This window comes from Penicillium paradoxum (genome assembly GCF_028828445.1).
Source record: "Penicillium paradoxum strain IBT 22861 chromosome Unknown utg000007l_segment0_segment0, whole genome shotgun sequence".
Classification (NCBI taxonomy): domain Eukaryota; kingdom Fungi; phylum Ascomycota; class Eurotiomycetes; order Eurotiales; family Aspergillaceae; genus Penicillium; species Penicillium paradoxum.
This window is the reverse complement of record NW_026643185.1, coordinates 674,032-694,050: the sequence shown is the minus strand read 5'-3', so window position 1 is coordinate 694,050 and position 20,019 is coordinate 674,032. Positions and strand designations below refer to the sequence as shown.

At 48.7% G+C, this 20,019-nt stretch overlaps 8 protein-coding genes across 8 annotated transcripts; 5 read left to right on the top strand and 3 right to left on the bottom strand.

The window, feature by feature from the left end:
* Positions 1 to 233: 233 nt before the first annotated feature.
* N7457_007843 (uncharacterized protein) lies at positions 234 to 2,075 on the bottom strand (the record flags this gene model as incomplete). Its single annotated transcript, XM_057178886.1, has 1 exon — positions 234 to 2,075. One exon carries the CDS (start codon positions 2,073 to 2,075, stop codon positions 234 to 236), a length of 1,842 nt encoding a protein of 613 aa, XP_057027272.1.
* A 3,135-nt stretch (positions 2,076 to 5,210) lies between these two features.
* N7457_007842 (oxidoreductase, short-chain dehydrogenase/reductase family) lies at positions 5,211 to 6,194 on the bottom strand (the record flags this gene model as incomplete). Its single annotated transcript, XM_057178885.1, has 4 exons — positions 5,211 to 5,422; positions 5,502 to 5,653; positions 5,713 to 5,913; positions 5,977 to 6,194. The coding sequence occupies 4 exons, from the start codon at positions 6,192 to 6,194 to the stop codon at positions 5,211 to 5,213; spliced, it is 783 nt and encodes a 260-aa protein (XP_057027271.1).
* Positions 6,195 to 7,482: 1,288 nt separating this feature from the next.
* On the top strand, positions 7,483 to 9,304 carry N7457_007841 (MFS transporter; the record flags this gene model as incomplete). Its single annotated transcript, XM_057178884.1, has 5 exons — positions 7,483 to 7,659; positions 7,728 to 8,157; positions 8,218 to 8,996; positions 9,049 to 9,147; positions 9,200 to 9,304. 5 exons carry the CDS (start codon positions 7,483 to 7,485, stop codon positions 9,302 to 9,304), a joined length of 1,590 nt encoding a protein of 529 aa, XP_057027270.1.
* A 265-nt stretch (positions 9,305 to 9,569) lies between these two features.
* On the bottom strand, positions 9,570 to 10,298 carry N7457_007840 (GNAT family N-acetyltransferase; the record flags this gene model as incomplete). The annotated part of the gene is made up of 1 exon (XM_057178883.1): positions 9,570 to 10,298. One exon carries the CDS (start codon positions 10,296 to 10,298, stop codon positions 9,570 to 9,572), a length of 729 nt encoding a protein of 242 aa, XP_057027269.1.
* A 1,926-nt stretch (positions 10,299 to 12,224) lies between these two features.
* N7457_007839 (uncharacterized protein) lies at positions 12,225 to 13,520 on the top strand (the record flags this gene model as incomplete). The annotated part of the gene is made up of 5 exons (XM_057178882.1): positions 12,225 to 12,615; positions 12,704 to 12,798; positions 12,850 to 13,215; positions 13,269 to 13,409; positions 13,467 to 13,520. 5 exons carry the CDS (start codon positions 12,225 to 12,227, stop codon positions 13,518 to 13,520), a joined length of 1,047 nt encoding a protein of 348 aa, XP_057027268.1.
* A 487-nt stretch (positions 13,521 to 14,007) lies between these two features.
* Positions 14,008 to 15,175, top strand: N7457_007838 (uncharacterized protein; the record flags this gene model as incomplete). The annotated part of the gene is made up of 4 exons (XM_057178881.1): positions 14,008 to 14,049; positions 14,112 to 14,251; positions 14,465 to 14,495; positions 14,552 to 15,175. The coding sequence occupies 4 exons, from the start codon at positions 14,008 to 14,010 to the stop codon at positions 15,173 to 15,175; spliced, it is 837 nt and encodes a 278-aa protein (XP_057027267.1).
* A 542-nt stretch (positions 15,176 to 15,717) lies between these two features.
* Positions 15,718 to 17,317, top strand: N7457_007837 (Pyridoxal phosphate-dependent transferase major region subdomain 2; the record flags this gene model as incomplete). The annotated part of the gene is made up of 4 exons (XM_057178880.1): positions 15,718 to 16,096; positions 16,158 to 16,504; positions 16,570 to 17,022; positions 17,075 to 17,317. 4 exons carry the CDS (start codon positions 15,718 to 15,720, stop codon positions 17,315 to 17,317), a joined length of 1,422 nt encoding a protein of 473 aa, XP_057027266.1.
* Positions 17,318 to 17,608: 291 nt separating this feature from the next.
* Positions 17,609 to 19,178, top strand: N7457_007836 (Zn(II)2Cys6 transcription factor; the record flags this gene model as incomplete). Its single annotated transcript, XM_057178879.1, has 3 exons — positions 17,609 to 17,645; positions 17,700 to 17,948; positions 18,010 to 19,178. The coding sequence occupies 3 exons, from the start codon at positions 17,609 to 17,611 to the stop codon at positions 19,176 to 19,178; spliced, it is 1,455 nt and encodes a 484-aa protein (XP_057027265.1).
* Between the last annotated feature and the right edge of the window lie 841 nt (positions 19,179 to 20,019).

Sequence of the window (20,019 nt, the reverse complement as noted above, 5' to 3'; positions counted from 1 at the left end):
AGCTAATTTATATAAAACACGCTCAAGCAAAGGCTCCACCGGCTCTGTGTCCATGCGGGACGAGATGGGAATATGAGTATCGTCATGCAGCTGGAAGAGACATGCTGATATTACTCCGTACAGTTGACTCAGGCAGATTCCAGGAGAGAGATAATTCTACAAATTCAATGAACTGGCTATCTACAACATGCATGCTACCAGTCAACATTCGATCCTTCTGTATAAGCTTGGTCTCATATCCAAGTGGCCGAAGTTCGACCAGACTCTGTCTCCCGAATATCATCCTTCATGTCGTCCAGCATGGCTTCGAACACAATCTCGCCATGGTCCCAGGTTTCAGGTCCCCTCTTCCAAATCACTGGCACTCTACCAAGATCCTTACATTCTAGCTGTTCCGCATACTCGGCAACTCCCTTCCCTCCCCTGGACGCACTAACAATCAACGCTCGATTATCATGATAATCAAAAGAAGGAAGCTCCTTCCACCATCTCATGCGAGCGCCCTCCCCAAGCACCAGAAGCGCAATCAGACCACTGATTACCGCACTCGCAACAATATACGCTCGCGATCCGACACGAAGAGTAGCAATTTGAACTATTGCAGGTGCGGACGTGCTGAATTCGCCGACTACCAATTGCGCTGAAGCATACGCTACCAGGATATCGTCGACCAACGACGTCACTGCATTCTCCATTCCCTTCATGACAATCTGTGTTTCTGAGAAATTACCTCCAGTGACGGAAGTACGGTAATCACTAATGCTAGCGTTGAAGGCATCACCGAGCGTCGAGCGATAGTAACTGGTCAAGTCATTGGCGATCAGTTCGAGTTGGCGCATGACGACATGGGTTATATTGTGATGCGGATCGATATCATGGATCGCCGTGGTATTTGACTGGGAGACATTCACTTTGCTAACACTTATATTCCTCGCTTGGGTATCGACCGAGACATTGAACAGTGCCGGGTTGAACGTCACCGCACATTGGACTTGATTGATATTATCGTAGTAGCTCCCTGCTGTGACGGCCACGTACCGTTTTGCGGTGTATGCGACTGGATCTGCCGCAACACCCATTGCCACTATCGTATCGTTGCCCCGACCGATGTACACTGAGTATTCCGGCGCACTGAGGTTGCTGTCGGGGAGCAACCCGCGAGCTGCGTGGAGCGTGGTTTGTGGAAGCATTTGGAGGATAAACATAGAGCTTCTATTATAAATGCAGTCGACGGATGCATCCAGGCCGATTTCGTTGAAGGTATAGTTTTGTGCATGAGGAATGGAGACGAGGGTTTCATCTGATAGGCCGGCACTTGCGCCAACTCCGTAAGAACGACCGTGGTAGTTGTATCGGGTGTTATCGAGTTTAGGGTGATCTCGAACGCCGCCGTGGATTGGAGAGGCGGAGTTGACCGATGATAACAGGGATCCCAACAGGCCTAGGCCGACTGAATAGGTGAAGTAACCCTTTGTCTCACGGATGGTCAACCCAGTCTTGTCGATCTGGCCCGGGTATTCTTTGATTAGATTGAGGTCCGACCAGTCTGGAATTAAGAGAGTGGAATGCTGGATTCCGACAGAGTCTGCTGGCGTTAAAGCACCTGTCCATAGTGCTGAGATGACAGCAGATAGGTTTCCGAACACCACGGTGATGACAATCATCCAGAAAGGGAGGCAGAAGTTGTTCGTGGGAGTGGACAGTGCGGACCAGAATCCAAGCACGTTGAGGGACACTGGAGCTTGCGTGAACCGAATCCGAGTTGTCAAGTTGATCAAGCGACAGAGTGCGAAGACTTCGATGGCTGCCAGAATGGCACCGAAGATCTGAACTGCCGTCTGGACAGAAGTTCGATTTGTGTTCACAAAAACGTATAAGTTGTCGGGAAGGTGCCAGCTGCTGGCATCGCTATATAACAGAAGCATGCTTAGAGCTAAGGGAACAACGAGGAGGCAGAATAGGAGGTGCTCGATCCAGGAATTGGATGGTGGGCGTAGTTGAGTGTCATGGTCTTCTGCGCTTTTCGACGAGACAAGTAGCTGTTTGGATTGACGGGAGGATTGAAAGAATGGCATGGTTTAGAGACAACGCCAAATAGAGTTGTCGTACACGTATACCTGCGTTGCACCAGGAATGGAGGGAAAGGACCAACAGCCGCGCTCAGATCAAGACGAATGCATTGGTATTTACAAGTCACTGGGCTGGACATCAGTATTTGAGCACAAGCGCCAGGATACTTAAATCGCGCCGATTGAACAACTCGCGCCAGACTCGGGTCAGTGGACTGATCTCGAGGCACCAGAGGCTCTTGGGCGTCATGAATCACACGCATAGTCATACCCATTCCTAAAAAAGGAGAGAAAAAGCAGGAGTGATTGAGCCTTTGCTGCTAGGGCTCTCTCAATATAGCTTTGCTAGTCACTAGGTGCATATCATGAAACTGCACGGAAGACTGGTCGCACTGGAGTCTGGCGGCTAATTTGGTGGCTGTGGGGCCAAAACGGAGAAAGTCCTCGCCAAGTCCTCGCGCTGTCTTTGTCTAGTTGCCCCACGTCTGCGCGTTGTCCTCGAATTGTCAGAATGCTGTCCTCGCAAATTCCTCGCCTCGGCCACTGACATGTTTCGCGCAGTCCTCGCAACATCCAACCATGATCTTTTTATCGAACTGTCTACTTTCTCGGGATGAAATTACTATGAAAGTCTGAAAGAATGTTATATTTGGAATACTAAGCTGACTCCGAAAGCACTACTCCGTAGCTGGAGATCCCATGTAAATTTACTCCGTATATGAGCGCCGTGTTTCGCTTGCCGCTATGCTAGTCAATCCCAGCGCGTAGTGGCATCATCCTATTTGAACACGCAATACTCCGCGGCAAAGGGGACCCTCAGAAGGCTCCACACATATTTTAAGGTAGAAATCAAGATTAACATCGGTTGGACATGGCAAGGTTGGCCAACCTCGGGATTGCACTCGTTACGGCCATAACTAAAGTCGGGCTTCAATCGCAGAAATAACATCCAAATCCGCAATACAAGCTCACTCTACTCAAATTTTGTCTCATCAAACCGCTATGGAACTAGAAATTGGTATTTGTTGCCCGGTGCTGAACACCGCCACGTGGCGTTCCAGCCTTTTCTGCGGTTGACCGTATTACTTTCACCTTCCATCGTGATTCGTGGTCTTTCAACGTTGTCAAAAAAAATTAAATTGAAATTTGTCTATCGTCCTCTAGGGACACACGATATGCCCCCGGGAGGTATGTGTTACACCGAACCAAGAAGTAGCGACTCTGACGATCTCCCCCAGGCCCAGCTTGTATAACATGCCGTGAGAAGTGTCGCAAATGCGACCGCACAAAGCCTGTATGCCAAAGATGCACCACGAAAGGCCTTGAATGCAAAGGCTATCCGGACAAGTTCCGTTTTGCGGGCTTAGCAACCCGAGGCAAATGGAAGAACCGGGTCATACCCACTGTGAGCCGTGGCCACATTACCCCGACTCAACCGAGCATCAGAACAAGTCATCCAGACTCCAAGCCTAGACAGACTGATCGCCGTTCTTCAAGCGCCGTAGCAAGCAAAGGAGAGAACAGAGATCTCGCGCAGTCTATTGATAGCCGTCCCTGGCCACAGTCAGGAAGGCGAAGTGTGGAGCTCGATGATTTATTAATACTGGAACGAACGGAGCTTTTGTTGGCGCATTGTGGGTGTGAACTAATGTTTTTGCTTAATGAATCTTGATTAACACCCAAACATTCAGACGACCAGATCATATGTCCACATCAAATAGCTCTTCCAGCCACCGGGATGGACAACCCATACCAAGGTTACGTTTTGCCGCTAGCGTATGAACAAGTAGGGCTCTTATATGCCGTGCTGGGACTTACAGCATGTCATCTCGGGATACAAAACGGCGATATCTATTTCCGAGAAACATTGGCCGTTGAATATCGAGTTAGAGCTATACGCTGGCTTGGAGAAACACTTCGAAATGGAATATCTGGGGAAATAGATAAAAATGAACGCGATGGCATTTTCGTCACAATTCAGATACTTCTACTGCAGGATGTGAGTTGGCAAATCTGCCTCCAAATGTCTAAATATTGAGGAGACAAGCTGACCACTAGATATGATTGAAGATTTTCGAATCCGGCATCTCCACTCATGGAGCTCATATCACAGGTGCCCTGTCTATTTGCAATCAATTACGCTTGTGTGATACCTTGGACCAAGAGGGGGAAAGAGCTATCTTTTTCTTAGGAAATCTAGCATGGCAGGTGATAGAATTCCGTTTTTAGGCGAGATCTGAGTTCTGACGCATCTCCTATCAGGCTTGATATCATACGCTCACTTGCAGATTCACAGAGACTTTGCTTCTCTTCTCAGCTTCGAAAAGCTATCGCCACTTTGAGTGACTTGAAATTTGAGCGGGTCAACGGCTGTCCTCGCGAAATGTTTCTGATCATGGGCAACGTAATTGAATGCGCCAAGGCGCACACCACAGGAAAGCTAGAAACATCCGAATACGAGCGGCTCCTCATAGGCTATCGACAAGAGTTATATTCCTGGCGCTTGAAACCTGAGAGTTATCCAAATGATGATCCACGCTGGTCTGCAGTTGCCGAAGCATTCCGCCACGCATGCATACTGCATACATCCCGCTTATTGGATGTAGCGCAACCAGCCGATACGCCAATAATACAAAACTCCGTGATAGCAATTTTGAATTCACTGGCCGAGATACCCGCCAATTGCCGCCTGATCGAGCTGGTGGTCATGCCGCTGTTTATGGCTGGGGCTGATGTTTTGTCCCCGTACGCTCGGCATTATGTTCTCCTGCGATTTGATCATATCCGAGCCCATGGGGGAGTCGATAACCATACGTCGATTGGTCTGCTCAAGTCTGTCTGGGACGGACGAGCGAAACAAGCGAAACATGATAAAACGAATATTTCTTGGGTCTGGTTTGTGAGTTTCCTATTTCACCGGAAACTTGGTCTTGGCTGACATCTGTAGACTCGGGATCCGGGATCGGAACAGCAACATGACTACCTTATCATATAATGTTTTTGCAGTTCAATATACCATTCTGATCCAATATCATATCTTCAGCTATATTCCGAGAAGTACTTCCCGTTCTTGACCATTGGGTTGCCCACTGGGAAAATTCCCACGCTCTGACAATCAATCACACCTTGGGGAGATGACTTTCAATCCGCATGGCGAAGCAAGGGTGCAAACTGATTGAAGATATCGCGGCGCTTTTCAGTCAGGCCCTTGAAGAGATCCGTGGGTCCAACACTTCCTCCGATAATTTCGTCGCTTCCTTTCTCCAATTCTTGGTATGCATCCTCGGCATACTGCTCAACCGGCATACCCATGCTTCGGCCTTTTTCAACGCCCAAGTAGTCGTGTAGTTCGGCTGCGTCAAACATGTGCGATTAGTACAATGAACCTCTTCCCTCGCCTTTCAGTTTAATCGAGCCGGGATGACCACTTACTTGAAACAAGAGGGGGCGCTAGCTCGATGACCTTCACATTGGAGTCATCTAACTGGTCTCGCAGGCAGTATACAAAAGCGCCCAGGGCAGCCTTGGATGCTGAATAGGCCGGGATCCTCGGCGCAGGCACAAGAGCCAGAAGGGACGTGGTACTGTCCAGAAAGGGTCAACACTTCTATAGAAAGATTCATCCGGGAGAATGTTTGCTCACAATATGAAGCTTGTAGACGCTGACTTGGAGGTCAGAAATGGAACAAATGCCTGAGTGAGAGCGACATAGCTGGTAAAGTTGACATCCATCTCTGCTCTGAAATCCGACAAATCCCCATCCTTCGGATCAACCAAGTTGTACTTGCGCTGAGTGCCAGGATTGAGAAAGACACAATCAATGTCTGGATATTGAGCGAACGCACTGCTCCCAGCCCTAGATTAGAAATTCATGTTCGGGCGTATATCAAAATGTTGTCCAACTCACTCTGCGGCGAACTGAGGGGCCTTATCAATGTCGCTGACATCATAGATCATCCCAGCGGCCTTTTCTTTCCCGTGCTTCTCAACGAACTCATCGAGGCGCTCTTTCCGGCGGCCTACCGCAGTCACCTTGATGCCAGCCTGTATCAAACGGTCGGCCATCGCTCTGCCGATTCCTGAGGTGGCGCCAACGAGCAAGACATGCTTATAGGATAATGACATCTTAAGATGAGAGCAGATAAATATCAAAGAGCTGGTCTGATGATGGAGGTTTGGAGTCCGAGACGATAGGCGCTCGTTGACGCTGAACCGATTTAGCGGTCAATATATGCAAGGCACGAGAACGTGAGAACCCCGCAGGAGGTGACTTCCTGGGCCCATCTATGTATATGAGATGTTACGTTTTCGCTTCCAACGGGAAGTAAGACGCTGGTAATTGGTTCGATACGATTTTTTTGTATGAGCACTACAGTCTACAGCCAATCCCGGTAGGACTTGAGGTGCGCGACTCACTTGACCGGAGCTCTAAATCACCTTCCAGATAAAATCGGCGTGGTCAATACGGAATGTATAGGATCGGTATGGGTGAGCACCCCCATTCGATTACCTGGGATATGATCCTTGCTCTGGGCTTGATGATTTGGATGGCCCTTTGTCTCGAGTTATATCGCATGCTTACGAATAGACCCGCGGTGCCCTGATATCAAGTCACTTACTGGTGTCTCCCCAAGAGTCCTATGCTGCTAACTCTTCTTCTCCCTTTTTTCTTTTTTGTGACACGGCCACTCAAGACCCTTGCTGCCCGTCAACTGGGATTCGTTGTTATGCCTCAGGGCTCAGGGCACTGCTAGGGCCTTAATAATGAGGCCACAGCACGATCTATCTGAAATGGGCTTCAGCAACCTCTCTTATGTCTGACGAAAATTGAAGCAATTCCTCGAATCAGTTACAGTCACATCCTATTTACATGGCGAATAACCAAAGACCGAATATTTGCCGACTCCCCGCATCTCCAATGCCCAGCGCATTGGTAAGATGGGTGCAAATCGAAAATAGCGTCGTTTCCCCTCTCCCCTCAAGTCGAGGGTTGGCGAGTCATCTTCGCGGGGGCTCTTGCGCCAAGCCTCTAGGTTGCAATACTGGCTTCCCTTGGAAGGACTTTTGCGGCGTTGGAATTGAAAGCTCGGTTGTTTCTATATGAGACCAAGGTTAATAATGGGCTTATTGCTGGCTACGTTCATCCTCATCGCCATATCCGGCGGAGTAATGGCGATGGATCTTGATAAATGTCAGAGCCCAGCCAGTCCATAAGTATATTAGCCGGATGGGTGCCGACGCCAATCCCGCATTCAGGGTTGGCCCCTGTTCCGTGGCGTCAAGATCTCTCGAGTACTTTTTTTCTCTCCTCGTCTTCTATTGACGGATTGACTCGACGTGATAGAAGTTTGATTCTGATTATTCGAAAGAGTTGGATTTAATCAGTCGGGAGAAATATCCACCATCGCTGTCGATGGATACCCCACATTCCGCGAGCTCAATCGCTCCACCAGGCGTATCGGGCAAGGACAAACATTCAACAAGCTCTCTCCAGGCCGAGGAAAGATCGATTCAACATGGAGAGCAAGATCTACTGCAAGGGGAGAAGGTGGATGAGGTCCTCGCTGCTAAAATGATGCTCATCAATGATGTGGGGAAATGCTACCCTCGAACCATGAATGGGAGATAAAATTAACAAGGCCTTTTTCTGGTGTATAGACTATTGATGAGATTGGATTTACGCCTTACCACTGGAAACTGTTTTGCCTGAACGGATTCGGATATGCAGTTGACTCGCTGATCCTGCTGATCCAGTCCATTATCTCGACCCAAGCTAGACTGGAATTCAACCCGGGGTATGCCACCGGACTCACGATTGCGGTTTATGTGGGTATGTTGGTAGGGGCTATTTTCTGGGGTTTCTCGGCGGACATCATCGGCCGGCGGTTCGCTTTCAATTTTTCCTTATTCGTCTCGGCGATATTCACTATCGTTGCGGGGGCAGCGCCCTCTTGGATTACTCTGGGTTTGTTTGTCTGTCTGAGTGCCTTTGGTGCTGGCGGAAACTTGGTCTTGGATACGACCGTCTTCCTTGAATACCTTCCCAGCAAGAACCAGTGGCTGCTGACACTCATGGCGGCTTGGTGGGGTGAGTCTAGATTCCCAGTAAAGCTTCTGTCGAAGATTTGAACTAACGCGTAAAGTCAAGGCCTTGGTCAGCTCATCGCAGGTCTGTTTGCCTGGGCCTTCATTCCCAATTATTCTTGCAGTGATGCAGCTACATGCACTCGTGACAACAATCAGGGATGGCGTTATGTATGGTACACATCTGGTGCCTTGGTCTTTGTTCTCTCCATCCTCCGTATAACCATCATTCGCCTCGAAGAGACACCCAAATTCCTAGTCTCCGAGGGCAAAGATGAACAAGCGGTGCGTGTTTTACGGAACATCGCCAATCATTATGACCGCCCATGCAGCTTATCCGTTGAGCGCCTCCAAGCATTCGGGCAAATTCCCCGTCGCCAAACAAACGGATCGAGTTGGTTCGTACGACTCATTTCTCCGAGTGAAGTATTCTTCCATCTCCGTGGACTCTTCGCAACTCGCAAAATGTCTTTATCGACAATCCTAGTTTGGTTCTCGTGGCTTCTCATCGGCCTCGCATATCCACTTTACAACGTGTTCCTCCCCATCTATCTTGCCTCGCGTGGCGCAAGTTTTGGAGAGACTAGCCCTTATATCACATGGCGGAACTACGCCATCAATAATACGTGCGGTATTTTCGGTCCTATTCTAGCGGGCTTCATGTGTCGCTCGCCATGGTTTTGGGGTCGTCGGGGAACAATGATTATCGGAGCAATGGTCACGATAGTTTTCTTCTTCTGTTATACGCAAGTGCGAAGTGCAAGTCAGAATTTGGGCTTCACGTGTGCTATCTCATTCTGCTTGAATGTGTACTACGGTACCCTCTATGCTTACACGCCGGAGGTAAGTGCTTTTTCTCTTTGCTTAGATATGTCTTTCTATGCTGATCTGATAGGTTTTTCCCTCTGCTCATCGCGGCACAGGGAATGGTGTTGCCATCGGACTCAACCGAATTATGGGCATCGTTAGTGCTGTTGTTGGTGAAGCTGCGAATGTACAACGCCCTGCTCCACTCTTTTGGAGAATAATGCTCACATTGTGAATAGACTGACACTCCGGTGCCGATCTACATTTGCGCCGCTCTTTATATTGTGATGGCAATTGTTGCTGGTGCCTTTCCATTTGAACCTTATGGTCGACGAAGCAGCTGAGCAGATAAGTACTTTGGTTAGAATATGCGAGAGACTCAGGTCGAATGTGGACTCGTCTGTAAGGTCCCTCCGGGCTATATCGATTATATAGACAGGCTGTTAGGTCATTTGAACAGCGGCTTCATTTATTACCCTTTTAACCGGAAATTAGATTCTTGGTGATGAAATCCAACCAAAGAAAGTTCAAGGCACACTCTCTAGACGAGGGCTACTATCTTCATAGACTAACAGAAATGGCTTTCCATAATGGCTTGATGGTATCTGTTCATCTCGCCATTTCCTTCTCCACTCTTTCTTTCGTGCCGTCTTCCCACCGATCCCACGACAGACTAAGACTCAAAGAATCTCTCCACAGATCCTCCGGATCACCTCCCGGTGGCGGCGCTCTACCATTCCCCACTTTCCCATTAATCTTCCCTTTAACAAACCGCATATGCCATGGCGTGATCCCAACCCTCTCAAATCCCATCCTCTCCGCAAGCGCAGCACTAGCACCATTCATAGTGCTAGTCAACCAATCTACTCTGCGTAAGCCCAGTCCTCCGTCCTCAGGAGACCCAAATCCAAGCTGCAAAGCAAGCCCAACAGCATTCGTCGCCACATGGCTTCGCTGATACGGCGGGAGAATGACGATAAACCCGATCTCCGTACACAGATGCGTAGTAGACGTGTGGATAAAGCTCACAGTGCCAGCTAGTTCACCTTCAGGGTCTTCGGCCGACGGTGGCCGTGTCTTGTCGATGATGGCGAAGGAAAATGATTCTGGATTTGCGAATGAGAGGACATGGTTTGTGGAATTACTGTAGAACAGGGATTTGAGTTCTGCTGCTGAGCTTGGGGGGCTTAATGGTATATGCGTGTAGATATCTGGGTTTGGCGGGGATGATAGACGGAAGAAGGTCTCGCAGTGCTGGTCTGGGTTGAAGGGGATAAGTTTGACGCGTTCGTTGGAGACTTCTCTGACGGAGAAAGGGAAAACGGAAACTGTTGCCATTCTAGATGGGGATGGGATGTTGAGATGGGAAGGTCGAGTAGCTCGGATGACTTGGAAAAAGAACAGATCTCGTATTCTCCAGGAATAATGACTGATGCTTATTCCCGAGTGACTCACGCCACTTGGCGGCGCCCGGACATTATCCCATGTACGGCACGGATATTATGTAGGGTACTTTGTTCCACATGAGAAGAGTATATCAGAGCACAGCATACTTTGTCCCAGTTGGTATCCTATGAGCATAAAGCTACACCACACATGTTTCTGTGAAGGTGTATAGGGCTCATAGGTCCCACTGGCACTCGAATTTGCTACCTGAATACTTTTCACCGCGTTCTGATCGCTTTTGACGCCACTTATTGCTGAGTACTATAGGTTGTAGTCCTTACTCAAAGCTATTTGCATACTTGAAGAAATTCGCATCATACAAATCCTCGTTTTGATCCGTCTGTGGTCGTTGAAGCCCTACAACTGTTTCACTCATTCGCCCATAGATTTATATCACAGTGCTAGCTTTGAGACCGTCGACTGCTCTAAGATTTATTGATCGCGAGCTAAAGTCGAATTTTATGTGTGGAAATGTCCTTTGGATAAATGAAATCATTACCCGCCTTTTTCTACCGTCTGCCTAGCAATTTTAAGAAGGGGAGAGAAGAGCCCTAAAAAGGACTCATGAAAGGACTTTGAAGAAGATAGTCCAAAAGACTACGAAAAGGATGTCCTATGGCCGCAAATGTACCCGAATATATGAGAAGCTTCATTTTGTCTGCCTGCTTCCCAATAAAATGTCCAAAGATTGAACCTGGGACCTTAGGTACCCAGTTAGCATAGCCAATTAGGTCTTCTCCTTTTCTGCCAGCTTCAAGGGCGACGTATCCAGGCAGCGAATTGGGATCAGTGGCTGTCCACTATCCAGAAAATCAGGAACAGTAAGATGTAGCAAGTGCAAATCGAACCCATCTACCTCGGATGCAACAGTCATCCTCGCTTGCTGTCATCAGGGCACCGCAAAGCTAACTCGCATATATCACTCAGCTAGGCTGCTATGGGCCTTCTCCTCGCTGCCCGAACGCCGGCGTCAAACCCGGCTGTCCAAGAGGTGTTGTATTGTTCCGTGCTGCTTCTCGGAGGCCGACTTCATTTGGTTTCATTTGAACCTTTATCTTGTGTAGACGTTCTGCTAAATGGTTGAGCCTTTGATTTTCGGCCTCGTAACACTTTTTTATAGCCTCCTGTTGCTTTTTTATAGTCTCCCGTTGCTGTTTTATAGCCTCCTGTTGCTTTTTTATAGCCACCTGTTGCTGTTTTATAGTCTCCCGTTGCTTTTTTATAGCCTCCTGTTGCTTGTTTGCCTGATGCCAGTGTTCATGTTGAGCGGATCGGTTTTGATGATTCAAGTAATACAAAAAGAGGATGAAGATTATCACCGACATCACAAGTCAAGATAGTAAAGGTGTAGGGCTTTTTTCTTTTGGTCAATATTTCGAGTGGTTTGCAATAGACTCAGGATGGGGGTTGAGATGGAAAAGAAAAGAAAGAAATGACTCCCCGAGATTCTTGGAGTTAGTTGTCCGAGATCTAATCGGGTCAAGTGTCGAGGTGACGTCTATCGTTCGCCATATAACCCATCTCCTTCGCCTATCAAATACCGTTATCATTCGACACAAAATGTCGAAGACAAGCAGAAGAGCTAGCTTTCAGGGACAAAAGCAATGGAGGCCCCCAATCAGAAGAGACAACGAAACCCGCTTGACAGAGAAAATCCCCACCGGACTCTTGGCAAGCCTCTCTGCCTAAGCTTTTCAGCCACCTTACGATCCGGATTTTAGCGCATCATGGACAGACGAGGAGGTTGTTTCGATTCGCAGACCAACTGGAAATAGCTAACTATTGTGCTCTGAGTGGGATGCTGGGAGATCCGCAAGCATGTTGAGCCGGATTTCACTGTCTTCTAGATCGCTTCGCGTCATCCTCGTGGGCGTGTCGATCCTTTTCGGAGTAGTGATGTTGCTGTATCTTCCAACGGCTTCGAGTTCCTCCAAAGTTGATTTCGTCGTCCCTGCCAAGCAAATTGACTGGTCGCGGTTTGCGTACACCCAATATGCCACCGAACGCCCCTATCTGTGCAATTCAGTCATGATGTTCGAGACTTTGAACCGGCTGGGAAGCAAAGCGGATCGCGTATTAATGTACTCATCGGAGTGGTCTATGGCGGAGGATGCCGATACATACGAGAGTAATCTGCTTCGTTATGCGCGGGATCGCTATGCAGTCAAGCTTAAGCCAATCGAAGTGCAGATGAGACCGGGCAACGATAGTAAGATAGCTATACCTCTAAAATGTCGCAAGGGTTTTCCGTCAGGGTCGCTTGCGAAATAAAGCTGGAAACTAATCCTTCATCTCAGAGACATGGGCGAAAAGCTACACGAAGCTACTCGCATTCAACCAAACAGAGTACGATCGCGTTCTGAATTTGGATTCAGATGCGACCATTCTCCGGGTGCGTAGCGCAGTCATCGGCTTACCTGTTGCAGGCTAACCCCGTTTACAGACTATGGATGAGTTATTCTTTCTACCATCTAGTCCTGTCGTCATGCCCTTGGCCTACTGGGTGGAACACGAAAAGCCAAAACTTACATCTGCGATGATTCTCATCCAACCCTCTGTTGCAGGGTTTCATCGCACAATGGATGCAATCTCCCGGGCTAACTGTAGCATGTTTGACATGGAGATTATGAACCTTATGTACGGAGACACTAATCTCACGATACCTCATCGACCTTATATTCTCCTTACTGGTGAATTCCGCTCCAAGGACCACAAAGCGTATCTGGGGAATGCACACGAAAAGTGGAATGCAGAGAAAATATTTCGAGAGGCTAAATATTTGCATTTTTCCGATTGGCCTGTTCCTAAGGTACGGCCGGTTTACAATTTGGCATCTTTCACAATACTGACTTCTTTCGGTAGCCGTGGAATACACCTCTCCCAGATGTGATGGAAGACTCACAGCCTCCATGCGAGCTAAATCCGGCAACTGGTAAAGAGGATGATTGCCACGCTCAGAAGATCTGGTTGGGAATCTATGAGGATTTCCAGAAAAGGCGAGAGGTATGTTGAGTTTTCGTTCTGGTCCTCCGATATCTTGACCTGATGGAATTTTCTTAGGAGATATGTGACACGGCTGTAAGAGAAGGAGAGCCACGAGAAGAGGAGCCATAGATTTGTTTTCCATCGCCGTTTTGCATTTCTCGATCATGATATAGGATACCTGTCACCTATCATCGAACGTCCCGCGTTCATCTGTCTATATACCATCCACGTCTGTACATTACCACCATTTGTCACTAGGATCCGTGGGTATATTGCGCAATATTTAGATTCATGCCATTTCAAAAAATATAGACTGACAATTTTATGTCCGCATTTCACGTTTTCCCATCTCCCGTTCAAGACTGCACAAAGTATAAAGAACTTTGTCACACAAAAGTTGAAAACACAAGGCTCTATTGGCCATGTACAGCCATATTCTCAACAGTGCGATTCCTGTGCGGCATACCGCGGTTATATCGCACGACTTCACCAATTTCCAGCCCCCGAGAGAGCTTTCTTGCTCTGATGACGCTAAGGACAGATCTTGGTTTATTCGATAGTCTCCCATCTCAAGCTTTGTACGACCGTGGGAAAGACATACAAGACACCGAGCTCTATGGACAACAAAGGAAGTCCGCTTAAAGTACTTGTGACGGGTGTAAGTAATATTCTAGCCCCGTTTATGCCGAGTGTCTAACGCATGTCTCATTCAATGTGTAGGCAGCGGGATTTCTCGGATCAAACCTGGTCGATTTCCTACTCGATCATGGCCATACAGTGATCGGCCTCGACAACCTTCAAAATGGCTCGTCTCAGGTCTTGGATCATCTAAAGGATCATCCTCGGTTTGAATTTATCAAGTGAATTCCATCTCAGCTCAAAATAACCCCGGAACTCACTGATGGAGAAGCAGGCACAATATCCAAGACCCTCTTCCCGACTTGGAAGGATTAGACCAGGTCTATAATCTAGCTTGCCCAGCAAGTCCAATTCATTATCAAAGAGACCCAGTCTCGACATTAAATACTTGCTTTCTGGGCACGCAAAATCTACTACAACTTGCGAGATCAAAGAATATACGGATTCTTCACACAAGCACTTCAGGTCAGTTGTGCACAGAACTCATGTCTATATCGCCTTTTAATCCCTATCTGACCTAGAACCTTGGGGCAAAAACAGAAGTCTATGGCAATCCCTCAGTTCATCCACAGCCAGAGTATTACTGGGGCAACGTCAACCCCTTCGGCCCGCGAGCCTGCTACGACGAAGGAAAACGCGCCGCCGAGGCCCTGTGCTACGCCTATCGAGAGCAACACGGCGTCGATATTCGTATCGCTCGAATATTCAACACATATGGACCGCGCATGGGCCCAAGCGATGGCCGGGTCGTGTCTAGCTTTATCACGTCGGCATTGAAAGGAAATGATCTGAAGATTACTGGTGACGGCACTACGACTCGCTCGTTCCAATATGTCACCGACTGTATAAAAGGGCTATATACACTCATGCAGAGCGATTATAGCCAAGGTCCGGTGAATATTGGTAATGACGGAGAATTCACCATCCAGCAACTGGCGGAGCTTGTGATCGAGCTTGTTTCGCAGATGACTGGTCGGTCGAAAGTCGCTATTGTGTATTCTCTGCCGTTGGTGGATGATCCTATGATGCGGCGGCCGGATATCTCGTTGGCGAGGGAGGTGCTGTGTTGGGAGCCGGTGGTTCAGCTGGAAGAGGGATTGCGCAGGACGATTGAGTGGCATATCAACCAAGGACGATGTGACTGAGTGCCAATTTATTCTCACTTGTTAATCTCAAGTGTTCTCCTTTCTTGGCATTGAGCACTTTTTCGCATGATAATATCTCATCTCTGTGATCGGCCCTCGGACTCCCAAGTCATGGCGAGTCCCCTCTTGATTTCCAATCCACCCGTGTAACTGATATGAAATCATTTGGAGAAATAATATTGCTTCACGCTAGGCGTCTTCTTATCAACAAGCTCAATTTCCAGAGCTTTCCCACCTATCACATCCACGCAGCTGTCGATGAACGTGGGTCCGACAAAGATTTCCTCTTTGGGAATAGCGTATCGTGCCCAAGTATGAGCTTCAAGCTGCACAAGGCGAGACTCGCCAATCACGGCGTTAGCTCTAGTCCGTTTGTGAAGTATCATTGTCCTGTCTCGCGACTGTGCTTCTTGGCCCCGATGGGGAAAGTCTATATATTGTTACCCAGTCACCCCGCACATCTTTGCAATCTGCGCTCGAATTCGACATCCCCGTTGAGCATTTGATCATTGTTCTTTAGGAGAACCTTCTCTGTCTACATAATGGGCGACTATACACCAGAAGTGGCAGCTGTTCCAGTGCCTCCCCCATCTGAGAAACAGCTGGACGACACGGGCGCCAAATCATCCAGTGGAGTTCTCTACCACCAGCTGCGCAGGGAGCCCTTGAACATTGTTGGTGGTCGCGGTAGCTACCTCCTGACTGACAATGGTCTGGAAATCTTAGATGCGACGTGCGGCGCCGCTGTATCCTGTCTAGGTCACAGTGATGAGCGTGTTCACGAAGCTATATCGGACCAGCTGAAAAAGATCCCCTACTGCTATTCTCTATACTTTACCAACAGTGCTGCAGAGAAGTTGTCCAAACTTCTGGTTGATTCCACTGGAGGCAAGATGTCGCGCGCCTTCATTGTCAGTTCGGGTAAGAGACATATTCATAATTGCACACTTGAGTTTGGTCTGATAGCCATCAATCGCAATAGGTACTGAAGCTGTGGAGGCGGCTGTGAAGATGGCCATTCAGTACTACACAGAGCTACCGGTCCCCGAGCCCCAGCGAGTGAACATCATTTCTCGAAAGTCATCCTACCATGGAAATACCCTTGGTTCACTGGCCGTCGGACACCACGCCGCCCGGCGAAAGATCTATGAGAGTGTCCTCTCGAAGAATATGCACCATGTGCCTCAGTGTTATCCATACCGAGGAATGAATCCCGGCGAAAGCACTGAGGGATATGTTGCTAGACTGGCACAAGAACTGGAAGATGAATTCCAGAGACTTGGCCCAAATACAGTCTGTGCTTTCGTGGCAGAGACTATGCCAGGTGCTGTGAGTGCATCGTGATTGATGATACCGCCTTCGCTATGGTAGACATGCTAACCTTTTTGATATAGACACTTGGATGTGTTCCCCCATTGCCCGGCTACCTCAAGGCTTTGAAAGCCGTCTGCGAACGCCACGGAGCTCTCTTCATCTTAGACGAGGTGATGTCCGGCATGGGTCGCACTGGAACTCTCCACGCCTGGGAGCAAGAGGATGTTGTCCCTGATCTTCAAACCATTGCCAAAGGACTCGGTGCTGGCTATGCCCCGATCGCGGCATTACTGATCAACAAGCATGTGGTCGACACTCTGAGCAAAGGAACGGGCGCTTTCGTCCACAGTCAGACCTACCAAGGACACCCGGTCTCTTGTGCGGCTGCGTATAGGGTGCAGCAGATCCTACAGGAAGATAATCTGCTACCAAATGTGCGGGCTATGGGAGAATATCTGGACCAGCGTCTTCATGAGCGCTTGGATAGTCACCCACATGTCGGTGATATTCGCGGCAGGGGTCTATTTTGGGCTGTCAGTGCTCCTTTCCAATTTTGGGGTTTTTCGTTACTGACTCGAGTCATAGATTGAATTTGTCCAGGATAAAGAAACGAAAGAGCCGTATCCCCCTTCGAAGGCGCTTTCGTGGACTCTGCATACGACGGGACTCAAGCCGGAACATTCGATTTCATTGATGCCTGGCAGTGGGGGTATTGATGGTGTTAACGGCGATCATATTATCTTAGCACCGCCTTATAATACAACTCGTGAGGAGATTGACTTGATAGTTGACCGGACCGTTGGTGTTATCCAGGAGGTCCTGGGTTAAACGGTTGCGACCGATTCATGTCCTGGATAGTTGTCGCGATTAGCTTGACTCAATTACCACCTCTTTTTCTTTCTGCTCGAGGGATCAATGATTCAGTACGAGCATATTACGAAATCTCATTCTTTAATTAAATCAGAATCACTCTTTCAAGCATCTGATTGGCCTTCTGTCAGGTGACTGTCGTATAGATAAGGCTGCGGGGAAAGAGAGATATATTATTCCTCAACTCCGCGCCGTGATTGTTTGTCGATCTTCCTCTAGTGAGTGGGGTGTCATTTCTTCATCGTCGATATGCCCCGAGGCGAGAAATTTTCACGATCGCGGACTGGTATAGTAGCTGAGTCCAGGGCGGAATGCAGGCGCTGATATTTATGTGGATCAGGCTGTCTACAATGTCGAAAACATCATAATAAATGTGATGAGCAACAGCCAGCCTGCTCCTTCTGTGCTGCACGGGCGTTCGACTGCAAATACCCATCAGGTGTGAAATGGATTCGACCTAAAGAATCAATATCGACACGGCATAAACCTCGTCGTCGACCGACTGAACAAAACATTCCAAGTCAACCTTCGGGGATTTTTACGGAGAGATACTTTGAATCTACAGAAGAGAAACGTGCTTGGGAATACTGTAGGTGAGCTCTTATCATGCAAATTCGATGTTTACATCTAATTTGGAATACCTTGCACAGACGTGAGGCTGGTTTCATCCAATGTTCCCGCTCTAGATGGCCCCGACAACCCTTACCGGCAGCTATCAATCACCGCCCTCTCATCACCTATTCTTCTCGAGACCATCGTCTGCATATCATCGGAACATATGCTCAACTTCGGCCTAACCAGCATTGATCTCGCCGCCAAGCGCCAGCAACGGATGCTAAGAACCCTTGGACAAGAGCTGCTCAGCATGGACAAGGCCCCCTGTGATCCAGGGACAATCATCACAGGCAACAGGCACAAGCGAGAAGCACTCCTGACAGCTGTGATTCTTCAGGGGATTGTTGTCGCACAGACAGCAGATGGCGTGTTAGAGCCTCACGTGAAATGCGCCTCTTGGCTCATGGAAGCACTGGGCTACTTCCACGAAACACCGCAAAACTCCATCGCGCGGATGATAGTGCAGCGATTCGGTATGGTCGATGTAATGTTAGCCATCTCGAGACAGAGGAGGCCCTACGCACCGCAAGATTTCGTACTACACAAGCCAGACCAGAACCGTTGGGATACTACCGAGCCCTCCTTCCATAAAATGACAGGTTGTCCACAGCCACTAATGTGTTTCCTCGTACGAATAGCATACCTGGCCTGTGACGTGAGTGACAGCCTAGAAACAGACACAGACGGAAACGCCATCCTGCTTCAAGCGTTCCAACTCGACACCGAGCTTCGTGCTTGGGGATCGGGCTATACTGGAATGGCAGCGGCACCGGAGCGCACGCCCCTAGATATCCTCACCGAATGCTTCTATTGGACTGCTCATTTACTACTCGCCCGTCGTGTCTTTCGAGACCAGACATGCTCCCCACGTGTGCAGCATTTGGTGCGCGTATGCTTTGGCTTAATGAATCATCTATCGACGGGATGTGGACCGGATTCATCACTCCCTCAGCCGTTTTACATCGCCGCGAGAGAAGCTGTGTCACATGAGGACCGTGCATGGGTTCGACAGAAGCATAGCTCGATGACGGCCTATTATAGGGAACAGCAGCGGAACTCGGCAATGGAGCTTATCGAACAGATCTGGGAAAGAACGGATAAGCTGCGCGAGCTGGAGGGCTCAGCATCTCCGAGGGCTGGACTATCAATTGTGGATAATTATGTCCAAGCGCTCGATAGGGGGTCTTGCTTCTTCATCTTCTAAGGAGATTTTGTTTCACCGAGTCTCCATCGAATGATTCATGGCTTGATCTTTTTGGGTCCCGTATGGAGTACGGAGTACTCCGTATAGCGACAATGGATGGCCCCAGGGGTATACAGTTGAACCGGAACTCCGGGATCTTGCATGTTCGCTAACAATAACTTTGTGGCAGAAGAGGCACTATGTGAACAGGAAGATTACTGCATGCAGTAGCCGAAGCAAAATAAAGTGAACAAACGCTAGTCCGAGATGGCCGGTGATTAGGCTGAATCGGAGTACGGAGTGGCTACGGAGTATAGGAGAGCCCGAATTGAAGACATCGGCGGTAGTTACAACATACATCTCATCTCATATTGTCCTGTCCATGGTTGCCTAGAAAAGTTCGATGTATATAGTTTGTAGTCCGCATATTCCGTTCTATACTCCGTAATCCGTACTTTATCTCGCTGTTTCCTATTCTGTACGTTGTACGGAGTCCTCCGTACTCCGAACTCGTATATCGGAATTCCAAGAAATGGCCCGGATACGACGGATAGCGTAGCGCCGGAGGGAACAGTTCACAGTCCCTGAATTGCCAACCGGCCCACGGGTCGGGGTCTGGAATGACCTGTCATGTGTTGATGGCCAATCATAACAAACCCCGGGGCGGGTACCTGAATGTTTCTCTTCTGGGCGGTCCACGGAATTGCACGTGTAACTGCATGCTTATTGGCCAGGTCCACTGAATTAGCCCCTGGGACCGTGGATATCCAATAGTGGCCCACGGTTGTGTGCGAGTCAGGGGAAACCTTGTCCAGGGGAAAAGAAAAAAAAAAAGACCGAAAAAAGCCTGTGGAAAAGAGGG